At 35.2% G+C, this 21,633-nt stretch overlaps 1 protein-coding gene across 6 annotated transcripts; it reads left to right on the forward strand.

Annotated features, from left to right (window-relative positions):
• The first annotated feature begins 2,212 nt into the window (after positions 1-2,212).
• On the forward strand, positions 2,213-19,764 carry LOC110823629 (myb-like HTH transcriptional regulator family protein). Of its 6 annotated transcripts, none has more exons than XM_088214105.1 (8): positions 2,213-3,156; positions 13,502-13,848; positions 14,102-14,304; positions 14,397-14,463; positions 14,551-14,624; positions 16,152-16,718; positions 18,015-18,718; positions 19,142-19,764. In XM_088214105.1, the coding sequence occupies exons 1-5, from the start codon at positions 2,367-2,369 to the stop codon at positions 14,587-14,589; spliced, it is 1,446 nt and encodes a 481-aa protein (XP_088070231.1). In that variant the 5' UTR covers positions 2,213-2,366; the 3' UTR covers positions 14,590-14,624; positions 16,152-16,718; positions 18,015-18,718; positions 19,142-19,764. The 6 variants fall into 6 exon arrangements, with proteins under 6 accessions (XP_088070231.1, XP_088070226.1, XP_088070228.1 ...); XM_088214100.1 differs by having other exon boundaries at positions 2,214-3,156; positions 16,026-16,718; XM_088214102.1 differs by having other exon boundaries at positions 2,214-3,156; positions 16,026-16,718; positions 18,015-18,253.
• The last annotated feature ends 1,869 nt before the right edge of the window (positions 19,765-21,633 follow it).

The raw sequence follows: 21,633 nt of genomic DNA on the forward strand, positions 1-21,633 counted from the left end.
AGAACAGTTTGAATCTCACATTTTTTATTTCAAAATATTCAAATACCTTTTAGAAAGCCCCAAGTTTTTCATGCACCTCATAATCTTTCTCAATAGCTTGGTTTTCTCTTCTTGAGACTTCAGTAGAAGTAACTCTAGTGTGTTATTCTTTTGCAAATTTTCCTGATAAAAAACATGAATCATCATCCCTAGCTTACTCCAAGTTCGGTCAAATTCAAGCATTTTAATTTTTTATCATACTTCATAGATTGGACAGAACTACTATACATTAGTTATAAAAAAGAAACTATGTAGGTAGCTTGACATACTTCTTAAAATACAGTCAAATTTAAACTATTAAATTTTTTATTAGATTTCGTGAATTGAGCAGAACTACTTATGATTTGATTCTAAAAAATAATGTATATTAGGCAACTTGGAGTACCACTCCAAATTAAGTAAAATTTAAGTATTTCAATTTTTTATTAGAATTCTTGAACAAAAATGTTGAATGCAATGTATTCCAATCATTATTGGATTTCAAGTAAAATGAAAATGAAACGCGATATTTTTTTTATTATGTGAGATTTTAAGATAAATGACAATTGAAATTATAATAACTTTCAAAGACTTCCATATTTCTAGTAAAATGAAAGATAAAATTCTACTTCCTTTAATTACGTGTGTAATTTTTAATTACTTGAAAATTGATTGAGAAATGAAATTTAGTTTACAACAAGGCAAATAAAGAACCGAAAGCAATGAATTTCGAATGTATTAGGTAGTTTTGAAGAAGTAAAAAAGAAAAATGGATTGTTTTCTTTTAGAACAGTAGTCTTTAAGAAATGTGTATGTAACTTTTTGGATTTTAAAGGGAAAGAGTCGGTGTTTTATAAGTATTTGATAAAAGCATAATCTTGTTCCGTCGATCTTTAAACTTGATTGTGCTAGAAAAAAATCGATTCTTTCTTTTCTTATTGCCTTCAAAATGTAAAAAGTAACAAAAATCATTTTTGAAGCCTGCTTATTCTATGAAAACATCTTTTTCAAAAATTTTAAGAATATCAGTAGGTTCAACAGTTATTTCCTTTTATTCTTCATTTACATATGACTTGATTCTCAAAAGAATATACGTAGACAGCTAGGAGTACTACTTTAAGTTCAGTCAAATTTAAGCATTTCATTTTTTTTCAACTTTAATGCCAAATACTTTTTTTCCAAATTGATCCCAAAGGTTTCTCATGTTTTTCAAAAGCACCAGTAGTGCCAATTTAATTGAAAAAAGAAGAAACAAGTTTTAGAAAAATAGTTTATTGCTTATATCATTAATTGTTCATCGTCTTCACTGGATAGAAAAATTTAAAGAGATATAGAGTGAAAGCAAGAAGAAACTAAGTGTTATTATTTATAATCTGCTTATATTTCCTCTTTGATAAAAAAGATATATGGATGTCGTTGTGCCTCCCCTAGTTTTATCTCACTTCTTTATCGCCACCTATAACTCCTTAACACTCGCTGGCTATAGCTCTACATTGTCGCTACTTCTCCTGCTTCATCTCTCTTTTTGATCATGGCACCTTTCTCATCTTCTTCTCCTTTCTTCATCTTCGTACTACTCAATTCTAGTCTTTTTTCGTTGCTGCTCTTTCATCATGTTTCATCTCCCTTTTTTTATAGATGTATCTCCTTTGCTTCCTCTCCTTCCTTCGTCCTTATGCAAATGAAAATTAGTAATTTGCGAAATAAAAACATATGTTTTGATCTCCACTTGAAAGCCAAATAGGAAATTGATGAGAAGGAGAATGAAGTATGTTTCAATTAAGTTTGAAAAAAAATATATGATTTTTGAAAAATGAAGAAAAATCTATATGATTATAATTGCTAATTGTGCTTTCTCTAGACTATTCTTTTTTGAACAATAATACTTTGATTTTGTACATGGAAGAAGCAAGCTTGTAGATTTTTTAGAGGATAAAAGAAGAAATTTACTAATTTAAAGAAAAAAAGAAAAAAAAGATCTCAGAATTATAAATAATCTAAAAATTCAGAAATATTTTTCTTTGGTTTTCGAACAAGTACAACAAGCAACTATAAGCAATACTTTTAAGTAGAATTCCAAAATTTTATCACTTACTTTTCCTCTTTTATCTTACTATATATATGTATATATATATATATTATAACTACAAAGGCACCGGCTTTACTCACCATTTTATATTTTTATTTTTATGAAGTTTTTAAAAAATTCACTTTTAAAACCAGACTCCACCTTGTACAGGCGGAAAACCCTAATTGCCCTTTTTCTTGTGACAAATTAATTATTGGTGAAGTTCTTTTTGTTTAAAACATTGGCCTGATATCATTTAAATTAGGAATTTTCTAATGAAATGGAAGAACAGATGGATAGAGTTATCTGCTGTTGGATAGCGGAGTTCTTGGTCAGGCAACCAGATACCAGCCATGTCGTCAAGAAGCTCTTGCCGGAACTCGAACTCTCAAACGACGATATTCGGTTGAAGAAAACACTGGTACTACGGTCAATCGCGGACGAGATCGCGGAGGGTTCGATCTCTGAGACAATTCTCGATTCTCTCGAGATATTAGAGGAGCTGGATAGGAAGGAAGGTTCCAAAATGACGGAATCGATGAAGCGGGCTTACTGTGCGGTGGCCGTGGAATGCACGGTGAAATACCTCGTAGTCGGGGAGTTTAACAAAGGCAAGTACCTGGATGCATTGAAGAGGATATGGGAAAAGCGAATTCAAGGTCTGCAGCGGTCAGGCACGAGCGAGCTGGTTTGCTCGTCGGAGGAGTTGGGCAAGCGGAGAGAGGAGATTGAGGCTGCTGTTTGGGACAAGAAAGTGTGCATGGTTTTGACGAAGAGGAATACGAGGAACGATGCTTTAAATTCGGTTAGGGACTATATTGTCGAGGCTTTTGCTATGATGGGTCCCGCTTATCTTGAAGTGGCGGTTAGGAAGACGATGGAGATGAATCAGGGACCGGACATGGATGGCGCTAGAGATGGAACTCTGGAGAACAATGCTCGCCGGGAACCGGATGGTGTTGGCGATGAAATGGTCGATCGTGCGGAGGGGCAGAAATTTGATGATAAAGAGATTGGGGATGATGCGTCCAGGTTGCCGTTTAGTGAAGTCGCTCTTGCCAAAGGGAAAGGTATGAGCTTTGCATATAGTTCCATCTCTATTGAGGGCATGAATAATATGATATCCGCTGACTGTAGATCCTTGTCCCTTGATTGTATTAGTAATTAGTTATTACTGCTTTCTATTTCAAATACAGATTTAGTCAATCAAGGGATGCGTCATGTAATCAAATCTAAAATGCAATACTTCATTATTCTTTTCTTAAGTTTTGTTATCTGGTTTTGTCCCAAATCCGTATCACTTGGAAACAAAGCCAAAAGTCCCTACACCTTAGAATCAAATCCCTATGTTCAAACAGTTATCAAGGTATTCGGAGAAAAAAAAAAACCAAAATCGCGATCCCTAGAAAGCCTAAATGCCATAAGCCTCCTATTAGCCACTGATTGGAAGTCACCCTAACCACAGGGCAGTGGTGGACATATCAACCACTGGCGTCCTTATATTCCAGTCATTGACCTCTCCTCGAATCTTTAACCTCAAAATCATTATGTGACACTTGCCAGAAAGAGAAAAAAGGAGTGGGTGGTTACTAGAGTGTATTGCAGGGGTATGAGTAGTGAGAGGGAGATGCTATGGAAAGACTTAGAAGAGTGCAGACAGAAGTGGAATGGGTTATGGGTGGTGGGTGGTGATTTCAATATTGTTTTGTCCAGGCATGAAAGATTGGGGGAGCAATATTCAGGAAGATGTGCTGATGAATTTAAAGAAAACACGGACAAGCTTGACTTGATGAATATGCCTCTCATGGGGGGAAAATGGACCTGGACGAACCAAAGAAACCCATCGTCTTGTCCGAGGATAGATAGATTCTTGGTGTCTACTGCTGCTTTGCTCAATTTTCCGACTTGTGTCAAAAGGTACTATAGAGACCCAAATCTGATAATTTTACTATCAGTTTGGTTTTAGATGGGATCTAGTGTCGTTCATTTTTTATAATAAGTGGTTAAAAGTGGAGAATTTTAGGAGCAATATAGAGAAGTGGTGGAAAGACACTAAAGCTGTTGGTAAGGTAAGCTTTAGAGTTGCGCGAAGCTCAAGGCAGTGAAAGGTGATATCAAGAAGTGGGCCGTGGAGGAGGGGAGAAGGGAGGAGGTGAAGATTCAATTTCTAGTACAAGAAATTGAGCGTTTTGATAAAAAAGAGGGGGAAGGGGGTTGTTGCAGGAAAATCTTGCCCTCGGGAATCTTTGAGAATTGAGTTGGCAAGCAGGCTTTAGATGGAAGAGATTTCGTGTCGGGAAACGTCTAGGGAGAGATGGTTAAAAGAGAATGATAGGAACACCAGGTATTTTTATTGTCTGGCAAACCACAAAAGGAGAATTAATTATGTTGAGGACATGATGATGGGAAATCGATTGGTACAAGGCAATGAAAGGCTAAGAGAGGAAGCTAAGAAGTTCTTCCATCAATTGTATAAAGAGGAGATCAGCAAAAGGCCTAAACTCAATGGCCTCCAGGATTGCATTATTTGCTTGGGAAGTTGTTAAGGAGAAGATCCTAACATTGGATAATTTGGTAAAAAGAGGGAAAATTTTGGTCAACAGTTGTTTTCTTTGCAAAAATGATGCTGAGAGTTGCAATTATATTATTCTTTTTTGCCCTTTTACTTCTAATTTGTGGCACATGGTCTATAGTCTGATTGACATTAATTGGGTTATATTCAGCTCCATTTATAATGAGATTCTGGCCTGGGAGGGGTTTAGTTTCTAATAGTTATGTTACTCGGCTAATTCCTTTAACGATTTTTTAAGTTATTTGGAAAGAAAGAAACAATAAGATTTTTGAAGACATTGAAGATACTTTTGTAAATATTAAAGATAAATGGATACTCTGTTTTGGATTCATACTTTTAGGATACAATCTCTTATCTTTTGATGACATGGAACTGTTGCAAATATGCTCATTGATATGTAAATCTTTTGTAAATGGGCGGTATCCCCTTGGTACCATTTTTTAATGCATTTTCTTACCTTTATCTAAAAAAATGGCCTAAACTCAATGGGTTACAGTTTAGTGAACAGGATGAGTTGAGTCGGGATCACTTAGAGATGGAATTTTCATATGAGAAAATTTGGGAAGGGCTACACCAAGTAGTGTGACAAGAGCAAAACACCAAGACCAGGTGGGTCAACATGAGTTTCATTCAAGAGTTCTGGCATATCATTAAGGGAGATATCATGGAGGTGTTCAAGGAGCTGCATGAGAATAGGACTTTTGTGAAATCATTGAATTCTTCATTTCTAGTACTCATAACCAAAGCAGAAGGAGCAAAACATGAGAGACTTTAGGCCAATCAGCTTGGTTGAGTGTATTTGTAAGTTTATATCAAAAGTCTTGGTAGGAGAATGCCTAAGGCATTGGAGCATGTGATTGGGGAGAATTAACATGCATTTGTGGAAGGTAGGTAAATTATGGATCTTGTACTGATGGCAAATGAAGTGCTGGACGAGCTGGTGCACAGAAAGAGGGGGAGAGTTTTATTCTGCTTCCTATCCACTCTGTTTAATGTAGGAAACATAGATTTCGTCTTCCAAGAATAGTCTTTCATTCTGCACCCTGTTCAATGTAGGAAACAAAATGCCCTCAAGAGTAGGCCTCCGCTTCTCAAGCTTACTATATAAATCATAAAAAAAAAAAATCCTTCACAACCATCTTTACTTTCAAACTCTCAACTACATTGCATCTTCTGTGATGAGAAGAATAATAGGAAAAACTCTATGTTCCTGTCACCTAAATCCACAAAGCCCTTGATTTCTATCTCCTGACAATTTTCTCCACAACATATATTTTTTTTAAGATAAAAGTGAGTAGTAATATCAAAAAGAGTGTCGAGGGGGCGAACCCATATACAAAAGATAGTATTTATAGATCAATAAGTATATTTACAATCTGACCAAAATCATCAAAAGAGTTAAGGTTGCGACCAAGGATGATGGAGCCAAAAAAATAAAACCATTTATCCTTAATAACAACAAAATTTGTTTTTTTGCTTTAAAAAATCCCACAATTTCTTTCTTTCCAAATAAACCATAGTATTGTTAAAGGAATGACCCTATTCCACCTTTTACACGAAGTGACTCCTTCCCAAGCTAACAATTCACCTTTGACTGAACTGGGCATAATTCAAGAGACACCAAGCAGCTTATATACCATTATCCATAGTTTATAGGATGTTGGGCACAAAAGAAGAAGATGGTTATAAGATACCACATTCTGCTTGCATAAAACACACCAGTTAGCTAACATAAAACTTCTTCTCATAAGGTTGTCAAGCGTGAGAATAGAATCCATAGCTGCTTACGAAGCAAACACTGAAATTCTAGGTGGAATGGAACTATTCCATATGATTTTGTAAGGAAAAACAGCAGTAGAATGATTTTTGTCCATCAAGTTTCTGTATATAGATTTGACAGTAAAAGAACCATTTTTACTTAAATTCCATCTTAATTTATCAATTTCAGTACCCATTTTGGCATTTGTAAGGATTTGGAGAAGATTTTCATATTCTTCAATTTCCCGGTCTTTCAAATTCCTAGTGACAGCCACATTCCAAGACAGAGGAGAGCTGATTCCATAAACATTTTCTAGAAAAATGTCTTTGTTTATTGCGATAGCAAAAATGTGAAGAAATTGGCTTTGGATACTCATTTGACTACACTAAGTATCTTGCCAAAACCGAATTTTGTCACATTTTCCAACAATCCATTTGGAATAATTTAGAATCATTTTACTAAAATTCCAAGTACTCTTCCATAGGCTGAGGCCAAACATGTTCTTTTCCAAAACAGCAGGGTCATACACATTGCTTCCAAACCATTTGCATATAATGACTTTCTTCCAAAAACTGTTATTTTCATTCCAAAACCTCCAAATCCACTTACTATGCAAAGCTTTGTTGAGGCCAGAGATGAATTTAATGCATAACCCGCCATCTTTCTTTGATTTCTTCAGTTGCTCCCATTTAACCAGGTGGATCTTTCGGTTAGAGTCATTATTGGCCCCAAAGAAAACGACATTGAATGGTCTCAAGTTGCTTAGCAACTTTCTTGGGTATAGTGAGCACCGAGAGATAGCAGAAAGGAAGGTTAGACAGGGTGCTATTGAGTAAAGTAAGCCTCCCACCTTTGGAAAGATATTTACTTTTCCAGCATACCAGTTTATTTTGAAAAGCGTCAATGACCTGCTCCCAACTTTTGCTGTCTTTATGTTTAGCGCCAAGAGGAACACCCAAATATTTTATAGGGAGTTGGGCAGATTTACATCCGAGTGCTTTGGAAAGGGTACCATCAGAATTCGTCCCAAGCATTATCAATTTAGATTTTTCCATGTTGATTTTGAGGCCGGAGACTGTTTGGAAACAAAGAAGAATGCATTTAAGATGAATGATATTCTTTACATTAGTTTGACAGAAAATGAGAGTATCATCCGCAAAAAATGAGTGAGAAAATTCAAGTTGATAGTTATTTTTTCCCCACAAAGATAACTCTCAACAGCCCCAGTCTCTAGCTTGCATTACAAGGTTGTTGAGTGCTTTCATAATAATAATAAATAATAAGGGAGAGAGGGGATCACCTTGCCTTAAGCTCTTGGAACCTTTAAAGAATTTAGATGGGCCACCATTGACTAAAACAGCAAAATATGTGGTTGTAATACATTCATTGATCTCCATTTAAACTCAAAACCGAGGTTCTCAAGCATATGATCAATAAAATCCCAAAAGACATGGTCAAAAGCTTTTTTCATGTCTAGTTTGCATAAAAGCCCTTTTGTTATATTTCTAATAACATCATCGACCACCTCATTTGCTGTAAGGATAACATCTGTAATTTGGCACCCATAAACAAAAGTTTGTTGATTTTCCCTGATGATCGAACTGATAACTTTAGACAATCTACTTCCTAGCACTTTTGAGAGTAGCTTGTAAACATAACTAACCAAACTAATAGGGCGAAAATCTTTAATGTTGGATGTATTTTTTTTTCGAAATCAAGAGCATAAAGGTGGAATTAATTGATTTGATAAACGCAGAACTTTGATGAAAGTCATTGAAAAATGCTATTATATCATCTTTAACAATGCTCCAAAACACTTGGAAAAACTTCATGTTAAAGCCATCAGGACCCGGCACTTTGTTACCATCACAATTTTTTAGACAATCATAAATCTCAAATTCTGTAAATTCAGATTCTAGTTGAGAGGTCGATACATCATCTAACCTGTTAAAGTTGAGATTTCTCAATTTCGGTCTCCAGAAGTATTCTTTAGTGAACATATTATGAAAATGATTGCATGCCTCTTGTATTTCAATGTTGCCCGCAATGCTGGTATCTCCAATGAGAAGTGCCGGTAGTGGAAGTATTTGGTATTTTTGTCGCCATCTTTGAGCCACTTTTCTCTGGCTTTTTGTTCCAATAGATGGCTTTCGTATTGAGTTTATTGGCAAACTCCAGTTTAAGATTGTTTTTTCTTTCTCTATCAATGAAGGACAGACCCAGATTACCTTCCACATTTTCCAGAAAATCAAGCTTGTCATAAGACTGTGAATGTTGTTTTCCTCAGCTTTTTGTACATTTCTTGCCCAGATTTTGATTTTCTTTTTTAGAATTTTGAGTTTGAAGGCAAAACAATAACTAGGTGTTCCTTTGCAACAAGTATTTTTCTAAACCATCTCAACCATGGATTTAAAATTATCATACTTGAACCATTTATTGTCAATTCTAAAAAGTGTAGGACCCCATTTGATACCTTCAGGATGAAAACAAATGGGAAAGTGATCAGAGAGAGGTCTATTGAGTACCTTTTGAGAGAGACCCGACATGTCCATGAGAAGATCTTGACTGATTAGAAATCTGTCAATCCTTGAGTAGGAGGGAGAATCTCTGTCATTGCTCCATCTCCAGTTGCCACCTTTCAAGGGAAGATTGATTAATTCATGGTTATCAATGAACATTTAGAAGTATTGGGCTTCAGAGACAAAATAATTGTTGCTGCTTCTCTCCTATCTTTTAAGAATCATATTAAAATCCCCAACAATCACACCCCTATTGTCCTATTTGTGTAAACACTCGGATAATTCTCCCCAAAGTATTGTCCTTTCAGCACTGTTCCTTCTGCAATAGACACCTTTGAAGAACCAATAAACACTTTTTTGCAAGCTGGTCAACAGACGGGAAACAGTAGCTACACCCAAGAGCTGATCCTTACAATCCCCAACATCTTTATTCCATATAACCAAAATACCTCCAGCATTATCCTTTGCTGGACTCGTGAACCATCCAATAGAGCTCGACTTCCACAGACTCGTTATGATGTTTTCATTGATCTCTTGAATTTTGGTTTCTTGGAAGCACACGATTGTTGGTTTCCATCTAGACATGTAACTTCTAATGATGTTCCTTTTACCCGGATCATTGAGACCCTTTACATTCTAAAAGATAGTTTTTTCTGTCATTAGGATGATGTTGAAACCGTTGAAGAACCCTCTGCTGTATTTCTTTTTTTGCTATCATAGTTGACTGAGCATTGAAGCCGTTACAATTCCCTTGTCCCTGCATCTTGCTGTTTTTTTATTCTCTTTTTTCATTTGGGGACCGGTCACTTCTTTTATCCCATTTCTTTTCTCCAACTCAGTAAATAACGCTATAGCTTTATCTTCAAAACCTTCATAAGTCACTCCCAAGATTTGGCCGATTCCTTTTATGTTTTGGAGAATTCATTCTGAGTAAACCTAAGTCTCATTCCATTCTACTGGCACATTTGAAGGTTGATTAATAACAACCATTTCTTTAGAAATCAACAGAAGAGGAGAGACAAGCTCATCGAAGATAGGCTATTCGTCGGTCTCGATGGCCAAAGGTACACACTTGATTGCATGCTTTGGTTCAGAGAGCAGCAAAGGCATTTCGTCTAATAATTCCATATCAAGAGATTTTCCCCAGTAGGAAGTATAATCTACATATATGTTTCTAGAGCGAAGTACAACCATGTCTTCGAATGCAACCTGCTTAGGGCACGACTCCAAAGGCACAAAAGCAGGCTTTGATTCTAAAGGAGCAAAATATAACTCTGACTTTTTATTCTTGTCATAGATCGGGCGAATCGCTTTGGGTCTCCATTTGAATTTTGAGCTTCTTGATTTATATTTTGGACTACCCTTTTTGCCTCCATGGATCTTTCGGGCTTCCTTGTTGGTCCCAACTTGATCGACCCATTTGCATTTCTCAGCCCGAGTGAACTTGGGCTTTTTCTGGGTGGGCTTAGATGGAGTGGGCCCAAGGTCTCCCCTGCTTAGAACAGGAAAATGATCCCCTTTTTGAATTTTGAATTTTGAACTAGCCGGGTTGGGTCTCTTCTTCTCCACCCAGATTGGAGGCAAACAACCCGATTTCAGTGCTTCTGTAAAGGACTTATCTCCTCTTGCCTCAAACTGGATACAAATACCATAATCGCACCTTTGACAATTGAAGGACAGCGAACTTGAGGAGAGATCGCCCCTAACATTGCAACCAACAGGAATGGAAATTGGTTGAGTAGGTTTAGCTTTCTCAAATGGGTTTACCAGTGGTGCTTCCATGCGTTCAAAGATGGCTTTTATCATGCGCCACCACCCACCAGCTTGAAAGCCATCTGGAATGAAAATACACTTGACAGATTTCTCATTCATCTCAAACAAGACTAACACATAGCCCCTTCCACTTCGGGATAAAGCAATATATAGGTGACGGTCTTTGCCTGAAAATTTCTTACCCTCATGTCATGCTTCCTGGAAGCCAATAAAAATCGCTAAGTGCCTCCACTAACCATTTGGCTTTCGTTTTCCTCAGGGAGATTGAGGTGCGGGAACCTCTTCCGTTCTCACAGATTCTCAGACCCTCAGTTTTTTTCCTTTGCAGACAACATCGAAAGATTTCTAGCCAATAAGAACAAGACGTTTAGTGTGCTTCGATGTCATTTCAAGACGGGCAAATTAGGTCAGCCAAAGAGGCCGACCCTTGAAACAGTGGAAATGGTAAACGGGATAATCGTTTTTTTGCCTCTCCTCCCTCTCGCCATTGGAAAGGCCCCTCTAAGTCTCTACCTTATTCATCTCCTCCAACAACTAAACTGGGTGATCCCTTTTTGCATGAATGGCCTTGAACTCCTCATTTTAAAATTTAATCTTGTTTTCGCATGTGGAAGTTTCTTGTGTAATTTAAAGACTATGAAACTTGACAACCTGATGTTCACATCACAAATTCTCAACCAGCTCTTTAGAACTCTAAACTTTCAGCCACTTGTTTTCAGATTTGAAAGGAGCCCACCTAATGCCACCTAGCCCAAGGGTAATAGGATAATTGTTTGAAGTGGGTCTAGGAGGAGCTTCTGGAACAGGCTTGAACCTGGATATCAAAAGAAGATGACACCAAAAGATCTATCAGTTAGAGAGAAAGTGGTCATCTCCCTCATGTTGGACCATATCTATTTACTATAAACATTTACTATAAAAAAGAGAGAGATCAATGAAATTGTATGAATCAAAAAGTGCCTGGAGTTATCTTTTCAAGCTTGAGTAAAAAAGATCGCGTGACCATTCATGCCTTTACAGAACCAAGTAAATATTCCCTCCGATCACCCAAGGGTAATCTCATCTCCTCTTATTTACCCTCTCTTTGACCGTTATCCCAGCCTCTGGTGAACAAGTAACGCCCGCCAACGTTTGTATTCGAAAAAAAAGCAACTAATCAAGTGTTTACCCTTCTACTAATCTACCATGTCCGTAGTTCTACCATTCTACAACAAACGAATGCCTCGAGCTGTCCAACCCTTGGTGAGTAACAACAATCCACGTCATAGTGTTCCATGACTAATGTGCCAAAAAATTAGATGTAGATTGCCCTCTACTTCCTCGAGGATGCACTAGATTTGATTCCATTTAACAAGACAACCTTTGATGGTTGTCATTTTGCCTATATCATTTACTCTGTCTCAATCCAAGAAATAATATTTTTTAACATAGTTTCAACAAATATTCTGTGTCTGAAGCACTCTAACCCCTTGTCCCTTTACATAATTTATAGAATACTGCAACCTCTTCAATTTCCTTCTTTTGTCCCCCCACCCTCCCCCCAATTTCTTCTTTGCCACAGCCCTCATAAGTTTTAACAGCCCCTTTCCCATAATTTTTATGGTCCTTGATTATTGAAAAAGTGTTATAGTCATCTGGTCTTACCCCTCTCTACTGCACCCAGAAGCTAATTTTGGGAAATTTGCTGGTTACTGAAACCTCCATCCTTTTCACCATCCCTTCCAGTCCAGCGTTTCTCACCACTTTCAGGTCACTCGCTTAAATACGCCCTGCCTTGAAAGCAGTATTCCACCCACTTCCTGGTGTTATAACAACGCGACAAGGAGGACATCAAGGCCTACGACCTCCATAGGAGGGAACCAATCCTGCCAGCAGAAAAGTTGAGGGGAAATCTCTGGTGAATAAATTATTATGAGAGTTTTCTCAAATTACCTTGGTTGTATAACGCATTCAAATCTTAGGAGTGATGCTTAAGAACTTCTAGTGTGATCTATAAGAAACTCTGCATGTGATCTATAGATTTATCCTTAATCCCTCTGTGGACAAGGTAACCTTAATTTTGTATGTTATCAGCTTCACCATAAAATTATGAGTATGTGAATAATGTGGGGGATCTACATTTTTGTTGCTCTATTCAGATTTTTTCTATTCATAGTTGATGCTGTCAAACATAATGGAAATAATAATATGGTTAGTGTGTTCATTCCATGGGATTCTTTGGTGCCATGCATATGACCCATGCTTATATTTTGCACTTTTAAATAAGTTCTTGTTTATTAAGTTCTTCTAGAAAATCTTTGATCAAAATATCACCCATTTGTCTCAGCAGCTCTTTTATTTATAGTGATAGAATGCTTTTCTCAATTGCATTATAGCAGTGCCACAAATGGTGATGGGGCTAGGATGCTTTTCTCCTTATTGCGTTGTGTTTTTGACCCATGTCCCTCTGCCCTATCAAATAAGGCCTGTAACATACAAGTATGAGAACTAAGAAATTAATTCTCTTAATAGACTGAAGTATCAGTCTGCTTCTTGTTATGGTTTAGATGTCTTGATTCTTGATTTTCTTTTGTGTGATTCCTTATCTTTGTTCTCCTGTTTCGGTTATGAACTTCTCAAAAAAATTGTGGAACTCTGTGGTTCCTAACTGTGAATATGCATTTACGATAATGGTTTATTTCTTATATTCATGTTTTGTAGTGATCATTTTTTTGTTTGTTTTTGATTTCATTTAATTTACAAGTTATCATAACTAAATACATATACATACCGCTTCTTTTCCTTTCATACAGAAATTTGTAAGAACATGTTAAGGGAAAAGAACATTGCACATTGGAGATGCCATGTAGGTTCAATTGAGATCTCTGATGCTGAGGAGTCAAATGCAGAGCCATTGTACAGTAAATGTGATCCTATTCTTAACCCTGAGTATAATAAAGTGCAAGGAGAACTTAATACTAGTATATCGGAATTAGGAGCAACTTTGAAAGACACACTACGAAATGCTTTACAAGTTGCTGAAACTTTGAGGCCTAGGACAGTCAAGGAAAGCATCAAGATGGAGACTCAAGGAAATCATTTGAATGATGCACGTAAATGCACTCTAATGGAGTGGAATAGCACTGCCCATACTTATGAGGTATGTATTGATTTCACTCTATTTCAGTGGTATATTTTGACATTAGAAAGTAAATTTCTATGTTAAATTTATGATTTCAATATTACTTTAAATATTATCTTTTCTCTCATTTTTTATTTATATGCTTTCTAATTTCGACCCAATCTTGGTCATGTAGTCAATCATGAACTAATATTCTGTTTAATCTATACTTCATTTTTTATCTCAATTGATAAGTTCTTGTATTTCAATTTAAATTCATTTTAGCATTTAGTGGTTGTCTTTTCAGTGGGATGATTTGACAGATGACTCTCCTATAGGAGCTTCTAGTTCTACAGATAGAATTCACTTGCCTACCAATAAAAGAATGACTCTCTCCCCATTGAAGAGGCAAACATTTGCAAAACTAGGTGGCAGAAGAAAACCTAAAAAATGGAGTTTGGAGGAAGAAGATGTTTTAAGGAATGCCGTTAAGAAGTATGCATTTATTCTTTCAGAATTATACACTGATTGAATTTTAATTACGGAAGTTGCTAATAGAGGGACCTAATTCTTTTTTTTAAATGAAGGTACGGGAAAGGGAATTGGAAACTTATCTTGAATCTACATCATGACGTTTTCTTAGAGAGAAATGAGGTAAATAATTTGCTTCTGTCTTCTTTCTCTACTGTTTGCTTGAGAATAAATGTTTTCTATATTATTATTATTTGTTGCTATGTGCAGGGGGATTTGAAGGACAAATGGAGAAATATGATGCGCTAATTATTGCTGGGAAACTGTTTCTATATGTTCATTAGGTATATTCCTCATTCGGCTGGGATTTTTTTTATCCAATGTATGTGTGAGGTAATGAATGGGATGCTAAGTCTCTGAAATCTAATTAAAATGTTTGGCTTTTTCTATTTCAATGTTGGTAGAGTCTTTCATATATGCTGGTATATAATAGTATATGCATGTACACCTTGGTGCTTAATGCTCCAAATTTATTACACTAAATCGTAAGTGCCGAAAATAGAGTATTCTCGCAGCACATGATGTGCCCCAAAAAGAGGACCCTGTTGGTATTGCCTCAATAGATCCACTGAAGAACTCTATTTTCCTTATGATTTATTTATTTTTATATAAGTAATTAGATTAAGTAGAAGGTTAAATTCCTTTGATGCTCTTCAAAATAAAATAATTATTTTCTTATTAGAAAAATAATCAAATTTCAGAGAAAAGAAATAGGGACCTCTGTAGCTACATTCTAATGGGAATGCCGGATGGCTATTTTGCTGATATATTACGAGTGCTTCTTTCCTTCTCTAGGATCATTTGTAGTGCAAAAATTGTATCTTTTCCACACCATGATTCAATAGATGGTTTGAAGTTTTTATCAGTTTCAGCTCCAATATTTGGACCAAGAAAGATAGTTAAGAACATTTTACGAGCAACAATGGAGTTCATGGTGACCTTCTTTCTCATGATAAAGAAAGAGAATATTCCATGAGTGTTTGTTTAAAATACATTGCCTTGATGCTTTGTTTCTATGGATTAATTCCTTTTCTCTCCAATAAGAATTCCTTTCTTCTCTCCAAAAAAGGGCTACTTTCTGCAACTTATTTAGAAGACAAAGGAGAGGCCTGGATCTGTGGTCTCCCAATTAGATGTGTTGGTTATGCTGTTAGAGAAAGCAGGAAATGAAATTAAGAAAAGGAAGGTCAAAGATGCAGCAAGATTCCAGCCATCCACTTGGCTGTCATCAAGATGACATCAGTAGCTGATAGTAATAGCTGTTGTCACTGTTGCAAGTTCTATTCTCAGAACTTCTGATACTCAGATCTTATATTATGATGGGAATTGTCAGCATGCAAAACCAACACTGTTATTTCTGCCTATATGCACACACAACACACACACAGCTGTTGTCTCATGTATGAGTTAGTGATTCACATCATAGACTGTTCAGATGACATGGTTGGGAATATTTTCATGGATTAAATTTTCTTTTTGCTTTCTTAATGTACATCTTCCTTTCCTACCTTACATGGGATGTATCCATCCTGTAGGGTGTTGGATACTGCAGCTAACAGCACTATGCATATTTTAAAGAAGTAATGAGCACTGATTGAATGCGGATAGCTATGTAACAGCATACAATTGTTTGTTTAAGTTGCCAATTTTGTTTATTGCATAGAGCTTTTTCTGGTAATCTGCAGTATGTCCTTGGTGGCTCAAGTAGAGGCAATCAACTTGTCCTATGTCAAAAAGTTTGCTGATTCTAATCTCCAACGAGGTTTTCAAAAGTTACTTTCATCATGGCATCCTCTTTCAATTGAGCTAAGGATGCAGGTGCTTTCTTAACTCTCGGGGAAATGATGTGGGGCCAGAATCCAAACTCAGAAATCCTGCTGATGCTATATAGATGGCTCAACTTGCAACAGAGGTAATGAACGGTACCATCTTCTGTTTAAAGACACTGAAAGAGGAAATTGAGCTTGTTTCTAGTACTTCAGCTGCAGTGTTCATTATTGACTGGGAAAATAGCATGGCAAAGCAACAAACGCATATGAATGATGTGTCAAACGGAAACAAATTAATGCCTGGGTTTGACTTTTGTGATGATATGCATGCAGTCCACTCTAAGCTAAGTAATCAATTCTACAGAAACATAAGCATTGATGTTCAAAGGAAATTGGGGAGTGTCTCGGTCCAGTTTATTGTGCCTGCCATCTTAAATGAAGATAAACTGAAACCTGAGACAATCGCATCTTTGTGCTGCTCATGGTACTTGGAAGTGCATGAAGGTTTTTGATTTGGAGCACCAATGAAGGAAAATATATGTTAGACCTGCTTTGGGGTACAACCTACATGGGCTTTGTGGATTCAGCCATATTTCAATATTAAATTGTGTGAGTAGCCTTTTTCTCAATTCCCCTATTCTCCCATTGTCTGTACTTTTGGAAAATTATTGAATTCAATTAGCAGTAATGCATCATAACTCTGGGTATTTTCTAGATGCATGAGTCTTACAGGTCAGCATATTGGGGCACATATGTATTAAGCATATTGATTGCATCTAGGTGCATGTATCATTGAAATATTACATACATGTATCATTACCTGTAGTTGGATATATTATTGAAGGTCACACACGTGGATCATTAATTGTCATACTCATACTCATGCTCATTTATTTGTCGACCTCACCTATACATAAGAATAAGTAACAAAGAAACAAGAGATACAAACAACAAGTTAAGAAATGTAAATACTTCAAAATTCTGGGCATCGAGTGTTGAGATTGAGAAGTACCTAATTTCTATCAGTTAGTACAAAACCAAAAGGGAACGAGATCAAACCAATGTTGAATCCCGAAGATAGAGTGTTAATTCCCTTGCACAGTGAGAGGCTTCGATTATCCTCAAGAAGCGTCACTTATATATAATACTATTTTCATTTTTGAAAAAATCCTCAGGAAGGGTCGCTATGCCTCTTAGCCGGTTTGGATTATTTCTTTATTATCATCACAAAGTTGGTTGACAAAGGTGTTGGGTTAGCAAAGTGGATGGTGGCCTTGGTATTGGTGATCATTACTGTAAAAATTTACCTATTTTAACTAAATGGTTATGGAGAATTCCCATGGAGCCACACTCTTTGTAGCACAAAGTTAGCAAGAGCAAGTTTGGTTTTCACCATAATGGATGGGATTCCAAGGTCACTGTTTCGAAAACTTATAAGAGCTCCTTTATGGTCTTATGCTTCTTGCTTACCCTTACCTTGTTTGAGGTTAGGAGATGGTTCATCCATTCTTTTCCATGAAGACCCTTGGATTAACAATCCCTGCTTGCCTGGAATCTACAAACTATCAAGAAATCATCATTCTTCTATTTGATCTTGTTTGGTTCGATTTGATGAATCTCATTCTTGGAATTTTTCTTTTTGCCAGAAATCCTAATGAATGGGAAGCTATTGATATGACATCAATTATTCAGCTTGTAGGATCCAGGGTCTTTTCTAATAACACAGCTTTTAGGGATTATGCTCATCTAAGTCTTACTTAGACTTTATGATTCATAATGATAGTACTCCATATGAGAACGTAAACAAGTGCTTATCGAAGGTTCTCAGTTTTTACAAAGTCAAAGCTTTTGCTTGGACTACGATTCTGAGCAGGCTTAATACTAATATATGCTTCATGCTTGCAGACTGAATAGCGCTTTGTCACGTGGGCTCTGTGAGATGTGTATTAGGGCTGCAGCGACTCACAACCATCTCTTCTTGCATTGTGATGTGACTTGGAGATTTTGGTGCTGAATTTTTGATCAATTTGGCTTTTCTTTGGTTTCTCTTTTAGAAGATTGAGGGTTTTCTTTCTTCAATGCTAATGCGTCTGAGGATGAAAAGGATACAAAATATCTTTGGTGAGGGCTTTGTTTGCTAGCATGTAGGTATTTGCTAGCATGTGATGGATTTGATGAATGACTATAGTTTATGAATATATTGTATTTGTGTATTTTTATTGATTTCATTAATTATTTTTAAACATGATATTTTAGGAGAATAAAAGGAGAAATCACTTCAATTTGGTCCAGACAGAAATATGATCGGTCCGTTATTTAGTCAGCATATCTCTCATAATTCGGTCCTCAGTCTCGGTAGATTTGTGACCGATGAAAATCTCTAGATAAATTTATTCTATAGCTTCTGTATGGACAGTGAGAACTTTAGGATTGAGGAATTTAAGTACTAAAAAGTTTTGGGTATATAGTTTTAAGATTGAGAAGTACTTCCTTGCTAGCAGCAAGTCCAAAGCTCTAAGGGAACAGGATAAACCAAGCTAAGTTGAATCTTAGAGATGGAGTCCTTTAATTCCCTTGCATAGTGGGAGGTTCAGACTATCTTAAAAAAGGTGTTATCATGACTCTTAGCTGTGTTGATATTATATTTTTTCGGGTTTTCATATTTTTATATTAAGCATAAGAAGAAATCTATGAGAAAATTTGAATATAAAATTGGAAAAATATATTACACAGTCAAAAAGAAATTGAATAATCAGATAATAAGAGGACCAAAAGATTTCCTATAAGCAGCAAGAGGACAGAATATCTTTGACAAATTGGTCTGACAAATGGATGCCAGCTCCAGGTCAGAACAGCATTGGAACTCTTGGAGAAGATAGAAAGTGAATAATCAAATTAATTTTTTGTTTCCAAGTACTGTTTTCTATAGGAGCGAAATAGGCTATATTTGATTTTATGTCAAATTCATTTACAGTTTTCATCTGGTAATATCTCTGAATGTTTTCTCAGACTGAAATATATTTTGGGCGCAGGCATGTGGAAATTACAAGTTTGATTCTTTTGTTGCCAAGCTTATCCTGAAACTTGGGTTGGATAGAGTTGTGGCTACCTTAAATGCATTCCTTCATCTCCACCAAAAGAAACAAGAATCAATGAAGTTTCTTCCAGGGAGTGGACAGGAGGGAGTGCTTGAACGTCTTTTCCTTCATTTGACAAATGCATATGGTGAAAGTTCTTTTCATTAGTATGCGTAGTCTCTCCAAAAAGTTGTATTTGTTCTGTCTTGTTATGCAAGTGTGTTTGAAAGCCCCTAACCCCTTGTCATCTTTGTTTCATATCATCAAGAAGTATATAAGATGCAACTGTATGGAAACACTTACCCTTTGTATATGGTGTCTCTATCAAAAAGTAAGTACCATTTTTCTCCATGTACTCCATTAATGGACGTCCTGGGAAAAGTCCTGCATCGGAGCTTCATCACTATGGAAGATGGTGATTTTGCATCTTCTCATGGCATGGAGAGATTTTGCTTGTTTAAAAGTTTGATTATTAAGGTTGTTCTTCGATAAGCACTACTGAGTTTAATTAAAATGTCTGCAATGGATAGAAAGCTATCAAGGCCTTCCGCACATGCTTTTGGAAGATTATATGTTAATTATGTATACCAGTTAATACACACACACACACATATTTATATTCATGGATATGTATATCTTATCATTTGAGTCAAATACAACTTTTATCAGTTATATCAATTAAAGAAGAATAAGAAAAAGGATTTAAAAAAAAAAAAGGTATTGTCCTTTCATTGAATTTAATGCAAACTTTATATAAATTAAAGTCAAATCTTTGTAACAGTAATTTTAAAAACAAATTTTTATTGATAAAACTAATTTATCTAGTTAAAAATACGGATTTAGAAATTGATTTCAGAAAATTTCATAGAATTCAAATATGATAAAAGATCTAAACGTCATATCACAAGACACTAAGCTGTGATGTTAATAGAATAAATTAATTATCTCATAAGATCAAAAACATACATTATAATTTATTATAATATAGAATTTTACACTTCATTAATTTTTTTTCAGAAAGTCTAGGAAATAAACAAACTAACGCGAATGAAAAAAATAGATGAAAAGAAACTTATATAGTGTATAGTTCTAAATTTTTATATTAAATATGAAATTGCACGTGACCTTTCTCAAATTTAATTATATATGGAATACTATCTTCAAACTCAACCAACTTTATTGAAACTCAGTAGAACTTTCCTCTTCATGATTAATGCTGATTAATTAAAGCAATTATCAATGATTAACTAATACGATTATTTATACGTGAAGATTTTCATATATATATATATATATATTTTTTTTTTTACAAATATCGAAAATCATTATATTGCCTCCACCTAGGGTTCCCTACTAACCGGACCGTTAGATAGCTCTTAAGGTCAAAATACATGAACTACGTGCACTGGTAAATGGCACTTACAGTGTCAGGCACTTTGTGTGCATCATTTGGATTGTGGAAATTAATTACTCTTAATTAAAAAAAATCATTGATTAATTAAACCAATGCAATCTGAAATTAAAAATGACCAAATACAATTAATACGTCGATTTCATTGCCGTCCTAATCATCGTTTGAAAATTTCCCATCTCTTCTTTTTTTTTTTTTTTTTTTTTTTTTTTCCCTCTTGTTCTTAATTACCTCAAAAAAATTCTTAATTTTCAAATGAAAATCCAATTAGAATATAAAAAAAAGAAAGTAAGATTGAATAATTTAGTGCTCCACTCAATTCTGTCCCCCATTTGTTGTGGTTTTGTTGGCATGACAATAAAGTGCAAAATAGTAGAGAGCAAGAACTTTTGTTTGCAATCACCATTTACTATTTTATGGTATTTCAAATTCATGTGGTTTTTGGGAGTTCTATTTTATATGCATGCTTTTATATTACTATGTTTTATTTACTCTTAGATTTTTATATATTCGTGTTTATAAATATATGTGTTTTCTTTAAAAGCATATTGCAACTTAATTAATTTACTTTTTTCTAAAATTAATTTGCTCATTTAGTTTTTTATTATTTTGTATAAATGTTGATCGATAAAATCATCTTTTGATGTTTATTAAAAGAATAATAATAATAATAATAATAATAATCTTTTGATGAACTTTTGGGATTGCTCTCTTTTGACTAGTAATATATTGTATAAAGTAATTTTTGTTTTGTCGTTAGATTTTATTCTGATAATTAATTATTAATTATCTCTTTAACTAAATATTAATTATAATTAATCTTCTATCAAAATTAAATATATTTTAGTATAATTATATTTTACCATTTTTTGAAAAAAAAAATACCATCTTTTAATTGAATGATATATATATATATATATTATTACAATTTAATTTTCCTTTAATAAATTTCTGTTTCTGTCATTGACCAATTGATATGTTAGTTTGGCACAATTTTTCTTGGACACTTATTGAATTATCAAATTTTAAAATGCAT

Source organism: Carica papaya, chromosome 2 (assembly GCF_054855325.1).
Source record: "Carica papaya isolate Zhongbai chromosome 2, ASM5485532v1, whole genome shotgun sequence".
Classification (NCBI taxonomy): domain Eukaryota; kingdom Viridiplantae; phylum Streptophyta; class Magnoliopsida; order Brassicales; family Caricaceae; genus Carica; species Carica papaya.